The 10,313-nt window shown below is 57.5% G+C and overlaps 1 protein-coding gene across 1 annotated transcript; it reads left to right on the top strand.

The window, feature by feature from the left end:
- The first annotated feature begins 985 nt into the window (after window positions 1-985).
- On the top strand, window positions 986-8,042 carry LOC121018376 (tripartite motif-containing protein 10-like). The gene is made up of 7 exons (XM_040457115.1): window positions 986-1,732; window positions 2,676-2,771; window positions 3,299-3,529; window positions 4,062-4,084; window positions 4,353-4,468; window positions 6,110-6,142; window positions 6,485-8,042. The coding sequence occupies exons 1-7, from the start codon at window positions 1,304-1,306 to the stop codon at window positions 7,000-7,002; spliced, it is 1,446 nt and encodes a 481-aa protein (XP_040313049.1). The 5' UTR covers window positions 986-1,303; the 3' UTR covers window positions 7,003-8,042.
- Window positions 8,043-10,313: the final 2,271 nt, after the last annotated feature.

Raw genomic sequence — 10,313 nt, 5'->3', positions numbered from 1 at the left:
CTCCTGGCCTCCAGTGCCAGCCTCCTCTCCCAGACTCCTTTCCTGGCTTTCTCTCCCAGCCTCCTCTCCTGGCCTTCCAGACAGGTGCTCCTCCTGAGCCCCAGGCCCAGGTGACGGTCAAACAACCATGATTCTTCATCCGATCCCCTGCGTCCTTGGATAAAACCAAAGAAAACTCCCATTGTCACACGGACTGTTCACCCCTTCCCACCGGCCCGCCCCTCCGGAGGGTGCAGCCCTCAGTCCCCTGCGATGGCCGGGCCTGGAAGTGTGGCCAGTCCCAGCTGAGATGTGCCACAGTGTGAAATACACCCCGATTTCAAAGACTTAGCACCAGTTAGAAAGAGCACAAAATCTCTCATTTCTTATCTTCAGACCAATCACGTGTTGAAATGATAGTATTTGGGGTTAACAAAACATTAAAATTAATTTCACTTTTTAGAATATGGCTACTAAGGAAGTTTGCTTGCATCTGTGGCTCACGCTGTATTTCTATGTGGGACACACAGCTCTGAGTGCCTATTATGGCCGTCCACCTTCCTCCTGCTGCCTTGGGCAAGAATAACCCAGCTTTGCCCAAGCTCCACACTGACAGCATGGGTGTCATTGGGCTGGGGGGTAGGAGTGTGGGGTGTGCAGTCACCATAAATGAGTGCTGGCCGCTGCTCTTTTTCTCTGTCTCCCCCACGGGGGGTTTGGGGCAGCCTACTTAGAAGCCTGTGGCAGGCCGCTGGGGGCATCACTGGGGAAGCCGCCTGGGCTGTGTTGCCCTGAGCACTGCCTTATCTGGGTCCCGACAGCCCCTGCCTGCCCACTGCTTGCCCTGGGCCCGCTGATACCTGTAATCTCCCTGGGCACAGCTGGCCACGTTGCAGGGGCTGGGCTGGCGTCTCTGCTCTCTGACTCAGTCTCCCTCCCACCCCCAAACGAGGGACCTATCTGTCAAGTGTGGGCGGCCGAGATAGCAGCACTGACGTGTGTGTGGATGAACAGGAGGGAACGCTGAGCCCCAGGCTGCGGACACCAGCCCAGAGAGTAACCGAGGTCACCTCTGCAGCTGCGGGCTCTTCGTCCCCCCTCCCCTCTGCTGCTTGTCTGTCTGTCTTGGACCGTCGCATCTGTGGCTTTGGGACAGGGACAGAAGACCCCGGGCGTGTAGGCGGATGCCTTGCCTCTGGGCACGTGTGTGTGCAGGTGACCATGAGGGTGCCCGTGCGTGTGTGAGATGTGCCCGTGTGTCCTGACCGCTTCCCCAGCCAAGCAGAGAGGGCGACCTTGAGGAGCCAGTGGGCACAGCGGCACCATGGCCTCGGCCGCCTCTGTGAGCAGTCTGGTGGATGAGGTCAGCTGCCCCATCTGCCAAGGCACCCTCAGGGAGCCGGTCACCATCGACTGCGGCCACAACTTCTGCCGCAGCTGCCTGACCCGCTACTGTGAGGTCCCGGGCCCGGAGCCAGAGGAGTCCCTCGCCTGCCCGCTCTGCAAGCAGTCCTTCCGCCCGGCGGGCTTGCGGCCCAACTGGCAGCTGGCCAGCGTGGTGGACAACATCGAGCGCCTCAGGCTGGCGCCCACGCCGGGCCTGGACGAGGAGGACGTGTGCAAGGAGCACGGGGAGAAGATCTACTTCTTCTGCGAGGACGATGAGACGCAGCTGTGCGTGCTGTGCCGCGAGGCCTGGGCGCACCAGGCCCACACCGTGCGCTTCCTGGAGGACGCAGCCGGGCCCTACCGGGTAGGAGTCTGTCTCCCCCACTCTGTCAGCATGCAGGCAGCTCTGGGTGCAGGGTCGGTGTTTGTGCATCCGCACGTTCTGAGCTGTTCACTCACGGCCGACATGTAGCTCGGTGAACGTGCACTGAGCGACGGAGTGGCCATGACGTGAGAGTGTGTGTCCGCACACAGGGCCTCAGGACACAGGGTTTGTATGTGAGGGAATGAGGCCCAAACAGTACGGAACAGGCCGGAGTGTTTGCGTGTTCACCAGTGCGCGGCTGACTGAGTGTGTAAGTGTACTGTGGGAGTGGTCATGTCTGTGAGTAAATGCATGTTTGCACGCAGGTTGGGTACACGTATGTGGGGTGCAGCTTTATCTTTCATTAAATCTGAGCACCTTTGAGTCACTCACACACTGTGTTTCAGCAAATGTGGGTGTCTGCACGCATTGGACGGCGAGGGTCCTAACTGTACTTCCGAACGTACACCTACGTGTGTGCACCTCTACCCAACTCTGTTCTAGAGCAAGCAATGTTTAAAACAATTACGGACTATTCTCACATCATCCGAGTTTCTTCTCCCTTCCGGAATCACACGCAGGAAATTGATTGTATTCACAAGAAAAGCTTGTTTGAATTCGTTTCCTCAAGATCAGGGAGAAAGTGGGAATACTTTCAAAGCAGGGCTTGTCGAGCTCAGGACAGTCCCACAGACAGCTTACCAAAGACGAAACAAGTCAGGGTGCTTATCCTGAAGACAGGAAGGCTCAGGGGGGGAAACCAAGGCACAGCGGGTGCTGGCACAGGTGAAGAGGACAGCTTCGATCACAATTCTTGGAAAGCGAAGCAAGAAGAAAAAGACCCCTCAGGCCACCAACCCCTGGAGGCGGGGGGTTGGATGGGATGACCCCTCTTTACAAGTCGATGTTTCCGTCTTAAATGGTTTATGCTCTTTCTCTCCAGGAGCAGATACAGAAGTGTCTTGAGGGTCTAAGAAAAGAGAGAGAAGAGATTCAAAGAATCCAGGCAAGAGAAAACCAGAGGACCCAAGTCCTGCTGGTAGGTCCGTGTCCCTTCCCAGACCCCTTTCCTCCATCCGGACCCAGGTGGCCTGGCATGGAGGGCTTCCAAGTCACTCTGCGTGTGAACCCTGACTCCCTCATGCAAATCTCTGTCCCGAATTTATCTTCCTGTGAGATTAAAGTCGTCGTGACCTCATGGAATTGCCATAGAACCGAATGAGATTGTGTGTATAATGAGCTCAGTGCCGTGCATAGAGTGCGCGTTGTGAAGGGCAGGGGATTGGGTGTCCCCATCACCTCCTCATCACCTCCCCTCAGCCACGTGCGTGCGTAGAAGCCCCGGCGGACGGGGCGACAGCCGTGCTGGGGGATCAGTGCAGCCACGGGAGGGATGCCGTACTGTCTAGGGACCTGGGGGTTGGGGCTCTGAGTTTCCACCAAACCCCAGAGGGCATGAACCTGGGCCAGAGGGAGAAGGCAGTGAACCAAGGAAGGAAAAGAAAGCTGAGGAAGGGAAAGAAGGAAGAGAAATGACCCCCCTGGCCTCTCCTCCTGCCCCTTCAGTCGCAGGTGGCCACCAAGAGGCAGAAAGTGATTTTCGAGTTTGCGTATCTGAGCCAGTTCCTGGAGGAACAGCAAAGCGTCCTCCTGGCCCAGCTGGAGGCGCTGGATGCGGACATCTTGAGGCAACGGGAGGAGTTCGACGTGCTGGTCAGTGAGGAGATCTGCCGCTTTGGCAGCCTGATCTCAGAACTGGAGGAGAAGAATGAGAGGCCAGCGCGAGGGCTCCTGACGGTGAGGCCTGGTCCCACGTGCTCGCCTCTGAACCCCTGCACCTGCACCCCCTCCCTCACAGGCCTTTGACTGTTCGTCCCACTGCCCATCGGCAGGGAGAGCTCTGTTCATGCCGACCTCTCGGGTGGTTTGTGAGGGTCCAACAGGAAAGTGCGGCTGAACGCGGCACTAAGCATCGAGTGCTTTGCAGGCACCAGGAGCTCTTTCCAGGGCATCCTGTGCCATGTCACCCCCACCGGTCAGGAAGTTCTTCCCGGTGCATTTCACTTCTGCACACAGGAGGGAAGACACGCAGCTCCCTGCTGGGGGTGCTGAGAAAGCAGGGGGCCTGGGCCTCCAGCCGGCAGCCAGGTCGCCTAACTGTATGGATCCATAAGATACAGGGCTTGGTGTCTGGGATCCTGATGCCTTGTAAACCCTAAAGCTCTGTGACTCTGGGATCGGGGGCCCTTTGCCTACCGGGGAACACGGTATTTGTCTTTCCTGGGAATAAGGAAGTGGGGACTGATCTGCTCTCCCCTCTTTCTCGCAGGACATCAGAAGTACTCTGCTCAGGTGAGTCGTGGGCTGCCCTCCCCACTCCCGCTTGCGCACAAGCACGCTTCACCCCATGTCTGCACACGGCACCCTCACGTCAGGGGCGAAAGCCCTCAAATGCATGTCCACACGCAGCTGCCGAGAGTAGGTAGTGGGGTCCATCCCAGAGGAAGAAGCTCTGCCCATGGGAACTGCACCTTCACGCCTGGTCGGCAGGCAGCCAGCTGAGCCTGGGGACATTGCCATGGGGGACGATTCCCAAATCCCGACCTTCGTGTGCCCCTAGATGTGAGACCAGGAAGTGCCGGAGACCAGAGGCTGTGTCCCCTGAGCTGGGCCAGAGGATTCGGGACTTCCCGCAGCAGGCTGTCCCACTGCAGAGGAAGGTGAAGCTGTTTCTGGGTAAGAGGACCCGTGAAGCCTGGGCTGGGAATGCCCTCTGCGTGCCCTGCCCCATGCTTGAGTGACGTCTGGCAAGGCTTACACCCCTCTCCTGTCTTATCCGCACATCTTTATAAAATATGCTCGTCAGCGGCACCTGGGCGGCTCAGTCAGTTAAGCGTCCGACTTTGGCTCAGGTCATGATCTCACGGTCCGTGAGTTCGAGCCCCGCGTGGGGCTCTGTGCTGACAGCTCAGAGCCTGGAGCCTGCTTCAGAGTCTGTGTCTCCCCCTCTCTGCCCCTCTCCTGCTCGTGCTCTGTCTCTCTCGGTGTCTCGATAATAAATAAACGTTAAAAAATTAAAAATAAAATATGCTTGTCAGGATAACGTGACAATGAGAAGAGATAATGAAGATGAAGATTTCTGAAAAGATTTAACTGATTTTAAAAATAATTAAATAAATCTGATCTATTGGCATTAACCACTATAAAAAATAATGGTTAACAAAACCTGTCATTCTCAATACTTTAAAAAAGAGGCATTTGTAATGCATGATAAATTTTTTTAAAATTTTTCTTAATGTTTATTTTTGAGAGAGAGAAAGACAGAACACTAGTGGGGGAGGGGCAGAGGGAAAGGGAGACACAGAATCCAAAGCAGGCTCCAGGCTCCCAGCTGCCAGCACAGAGCCTGACGTGGGGCTTGAAGTCACCAGCTGCAAGGTCATGACCTGAGCCGAAGTCGGACACTTAACCGACTGAGCCACCCAGGTGCCCTGCATAAGTTTTTCTTATATAAAGTTTACGTATTTATTTTGAGAGAGAGACAGGGAGAGAGCAAGCGGGGGAGGGGCAGAGAGAGAGGGAGAGAGAATCCCAAGCGGGCTCCAAGATGTCAGCTCCGAGCCCGACGTGGGTCTCGATCTCACAAACCGTGAGCGTCAGAGGCTCAGCTGACTGAGCCATGCAGGCTCCTCTGCATGATAAGGTTTTGATGGTGAACACTGCTCATTAATAACCAGCGGCACTATTTCTCTCTGCCCTGCATGGCTGACCTGTCTCCCTCCCCTTCCTCCCACACGGCCGGGCACACAGGTGGGAGACCCCAGAAAGGTTGTGGTGACGAGAAAAGGTGTGAATGCTCAGAAGCGGGTCAGGCCTGTGGCTCTCAGCCCCCACCCACAGGGACATCAGGAACGCTGCCCCTGGTCTCTGAATGGCCCGCCCGGAAGAGGCCTGCACTCAGTCCACCCTACAAGTCCGCCCAGAGGGCTGGCAATGAAGAGCATTTTACTCTAACCAAAGGCTGGCCGTTGCCTATTCCAGAAATCATTTACAAGGAAAACAAGAAATAAATTAACCCCTTATCTGCTCTTGGAGTAGACGTTTCCGGAGCACCTCACGTGTCCTGAGCTCAGTGAGGTCCACCCAGGGCAAGGGCAGTGACCCACGACCTCACCCTGGGATCCTGCTAGGAGCCCATGTCCTTGGCCGTCCGAGTCGCAGTCAGGCTTTGGCAAGCGCTGCAGGGATCTGAGGCCGGGTTTTGAACCACTAAACCTTTGTCCCTTCTCTCTCTGGGGCTCAGTTTCCTCTTTGTGAAATGTTCTGTGGTTTTGTGAGACGAAGGGAATCTCATCTTGTTTCACGTCCTCTCTACAGAGAAACTCTGCTTCGAGTTGGACTATGAGCCAGGTGAGGAGCGGGTGTCAGAACGGGAGGGGGAACAGCATGGGGAACCTGAAATCAAAACAGAAAATTTGGCAGGGCTCCACGCTGGGCATGGCCAGAGTCCCTGCCCACACGTGAGGAGGGGGGAGAAAGGTTATATGGGACTGGGACAAGGTGTTATCAGGGAAGGCTTCCCGGACGAGGGGACTCTGATCTGGTTCTACAATTAACAAGTGACCCGGTGACGCACACACTGCTGTGCCTGATGTGCACAGTGACTCCAGCAGGTGGGAGGGAGGGCCTTCAGGTCTTCTCTGGAGGTGCTGAGTGAGTGGCCATCTCTGTCCCTTCGGGCTTTCCCCGCAGCGTGCCTCTCTCTGGACCCCCAGACCTCGCACCCGAAGCTCCTGCTGTCTGAGGACCACCAGCGGGCTCAGTTCTCCTACAAATGGCAGAGCTCGCCGGACAACCCGGAGCGTTTCGACCGGGCCACCTGCGTCCTGGCCCGCGGTGGCTTCACGGGGGGGCGGCACACGTGGCTGGTAAAGCTGGACCTGGCCCACGGGGGCAGCTGCACGGTGGGTGTGGCCCGTGAGGATGTGCGGCGGAAGGGGGAGCTGAGGCAGCGGCCCGAGGAGGGCGTGTGGGCCGTGAGGCTGGCCTGGGGCTTCGTCTCGGCTCTGGGCTCCTTCCCCACGCGGCTGGCCCTGGAGGAGCAGCCCCGGCAGGTGCGGGTGTCCCTGGACTACGAGGTGGGCTGGGTGACCTTCGCCAACGCCATCAGCCAGCAGCCCATCTACACCTTCACTGCCTCCTTCACCCAGAAGGTCCTCCCCTTCTTCGGGCTCTGGGGCCGAGGCTCCAGCTTCTCCCTGAGTTCCTGAGAGGGCACGGCCGCCCTCCTCCAAGTCCAGACTCATCCGGGGGAACAGAAATGTGTCGGCTGAGGACTTTGCAAGGACCAGGGCAGTGCCCTGCAGTCTGCTGACCCACCTCTCTCTGGGACCCCCAGCAGAGGCCAGCGCATGCGGGGGGCGGACCCTGGCGAGTCCCCAGCCTGAGATCAACCAGCTGTGTGATCACAGGCAGGGCACAGGCCTACGTCACATCTTCTCCCAAAAACATCGGGTTCGTTCCCTCGCACCCTCCAGAATCATTTAGTGTGTGCTGACCGTGAACCAGGCAGGATGGCAACCCCTGGCGGTCTGAAAAGGAAAAGGAAAAACTTCAGGATCTGAAGGAACTCACACACCAGACAGAGGACATGGGAGTGATGGAGGCTGGGGATGAGCCGCCCTGGCGGTTGGGGAGCTCAGAGGATGGGGCCTGGCCCCCCCGGGAGGGCTTTCTGGAAAGGATGGCTCTGAGAGATGAGTGTGTTCAGAGGGGGAAGGAGGGATGGCTGACTGGTGGCCCCGGGCCATATTGGGCCGCAGTCCTTGTGAGACCCTGACGCCACTGAGGCCTCCCTCCGCCCGGGGGGGCTCTTTCGCCTGAGACCAAGGTGTGGGTCTTGCTGGGAGGCGAGGCCGTAACCCATGGACCCTACATTCCCCTGCAGAGAATCTTACTCCACTCTGCTGATCGCCACCTGGGGCCTGGAAAGGGTGGGCAGGGGTGAGGCTTAGCTGTGGAGCCAAGATGCAGGGGTGCAGAATAGCAGGTGGGGGGGGGGCGGGGTGCTGGGTAAACTGCACCAGAGTTCACGCAGCTCCAGGCATCAGGGGGAGAGGAGGGAGCCAGCTCAGGGAAGGGCACGTGCAGGATGCCAGGAGAGACCAGGCTGCGTGGGGCCGCGTGGTACGGGGGATGCCGTCCGGTGCGGACCTGGGACGGGCACGAGCACTAGAGTGTGGAGAAGGACTTCGGTCGCCCCGGGTGGAATGTTAACTCCTGTGTGCAATAAAAGCATTGTCTTCATGCATTTTAGTCACTGTCTTCCTTTCTGCCTGGACATAGCCCTCACCACAACCTCTTAGTGTTATCTGTGTTCGCTCTGCTTCCACACCAACTAAATGTTGGGCCACCTCCTCACTGGCGCCCAGGTCGGCAGGTGGAAGAGGCAAGGGCACCGGGAGCTGGAACTGCGGGGGGGACTGATGGCTCCCTCCGGGCACATTCATAGTGTTTCATATAAAATGTTGTATATTCAAAACAACGGACACATAACAAGTCTCTGTATGATGATAATACACATCCAAAACCCCAACACCCGGGGTTCCACCAGAAAGCGGATTGTGTTTTTCTGTTTATTTTTACTGGTGTTAGCGGGGTCCCCACCTGCGGGGGGCCTGACACGCATCACACCCCCTAACCTTGGCCACTCCACGAGGCGCATCCCCTTCGTGTCCCGTCTTCAAGGGAAGGAAGCCGAGGCCTGGTGACTTTGGGCTGTGTGTGCAGCAGAGGTGGTGCTCCCAGGGCCGTAATGCACGTCTGACTAACGGGTCTTAACCCCTACACGGCACCGCCCTGTTCCGAGACAGGTGCGGTGGGTCCCGGTGAGCAAGCCAGTGCAGCCACAGTCCGCACGACGACTGGGACTCAGGACGACAGGACCTATTTCTCATGCTGAGCAACACAACCACTCGTGCGTGAAAACGCTCACGCCGCCGCTCCGCCCCTCACCCCTGCTGGTGATGCTTCCCTGACCTGGAGGGTGGTGTCCGTGCAGGGGAAGAGGGTAGATCCTGAAACACGGTGACTCGGTGAAGCTCCGTGCTCTGCTAGTCACAGATCTGCTCTCAGGGTCCTCCCTCGAAGGGCTGATGCTCCGCATCACCTCCTCCAGGACCCCACAGGTCTGCACCTGAGTTTTCACAACTTACACTCCACTCCACGACCAAGAATGGAGGCTCTCTCAAGTTAGTTCAGAATACTAGGAAAGCAGACATGCAAATAAGGAAAATGGGATTTTTCCACCCCAGGCCTCATGGGAAGGTACGGCTGGGGCGCTGGGAGCACAAAACCAGGCCTCAGAGCAAGGACTAGAGATTTTAAAATGCTAATAATAATAATAATAGCAGACACATGCAGCCCTCCCTCTGGCCTGTCACCACATTGAGTATTTTATATGCTGACTCTCACCACAACCCTGCAGGGTCGGCCGACAACCGTCCCCGACGGGCAGGTGGCTAAGGGCAAGCGGGCACATCCCATGGCGCACACTAGGGCTCAGGTGATGTGGCTCCACGTCCACGCTCAGGGCCACCACCCAATACTGCATTTGTGTGTCTGGAACTGCTAGAAAAGGACACGAGGCCCAGAGACAGGGCGACCCTGGGGCCACTCAGCAGGACGTGTCACCACACTTGCTCCAATACGTGGCTGGGTGCTCTGCTTTCTTCCGCTATGGCTCCTCCAGTGCCTAGTGACATGTTCATCATGGTCCCACTTTGAATTTCCAGGAGAACCTGATGTGCAATGAATTATCATCCCTCACCCCACAGGCTGGCCTGGCCGTGCCTCTGCTGGTCGGGCCAGTGGAGGACAGAGAGCCGGGCAGTCACCTGCAGGGGGAGTGAGACCCTGAGGCCTCCAGCCTCTTCCCAGCCCTGGTGGGATATTTGTGGACAATTCTGTGTGACATTAGTCCTAACCATGATGCAGGTGTTCTCAGCTGTCACCTGCAGGGCTGCTCTTGGCTAACGTCCTGTTCCCTGATTCCAGGTCTCCTGTTCCTCTGACTCATACAGCTTCCTGCCAACTCACTGTCCCCTCTCTTTTCTGAACATCCACACCAGAGCCTTCTCAGGCCCCTGCCCCAGGTCCCCTACTCCCTGCCCCCACTCCATGCCATGCAAGAGTCAGAGACATTTACCTTAAATGCTTCGACACCACATGAGGGTCAGAGGGCATGATGTGACCCAAGTCTCACAGTCAGCAAGCCCCAGGACAGCACCCCTCCCAACACACACACCAGGCTGCTCCAGAGACACACAGGGGCCAGAACAGGGAGCCAGACCCCCCCCCTAAAGATGCTTGGAGGGGGCGCTTCCCCAGACTCCGCGAACTTCACCGGACCTGCAGACAGTCTCTCCTCTTCCTGTGCCCTTAGCCAATGATGTTCCGCCATAACTTTTCCTAGCTTCAGGTTCCTGTGGTGGAACCACTTCTAGAGAGATGTATATGCCTGTGTGTCAGCCCCAGAGAGGCAGGTTGCTGGAGGGGGCAGATATGGGGGCCCTGAGCCCAG

This window comes from Herpailurus yagouaroundi, unplaced genomic scaffold (assembly GCF_014898765.1).
Source record: "Herpailurus yagouaroundi ecotype Mexico unplaced genomic scaffold, PumYag 219, whole genome shotgun sequence".
Taxonomy (NCBI): Eukaryota; Metazoa; Chordata; class Mammalia; order Carnivora; family Felidae; genus Herpailurus; species Herpailurus yagouaroundi.
Note: the sequence above shows the minus strand (reverse complement) of the source record. Positions and strands in the feature narration are given on the sequence as shown.

Bases quoted from the DNA above. Each gene is read 5' to 3' on its own strand.
- LOC121018376 (XM_040457115.1), top strand. From the start codon at position 1,304: ATGGCCTCGGCCGCCTCTGTGAGCAGTCTGGTGGATGAGGTCAGCTGC. The intron at 1,733-2,675 runs GTAGGAGTCTGT...CTTTCTCTCCAG, and splicing joins ACGCAGCCGGGCCCTACCGG to GAGCAGATACAGAAGTGTCT. The intron at 4,085-4,352 runs GTGAGTCGTGGG...GTGTGCCCCTAG, and splicing joins ATCAGAAGTACTCTGCTCAG to ATGTGAGACCAGGAAGTGCC.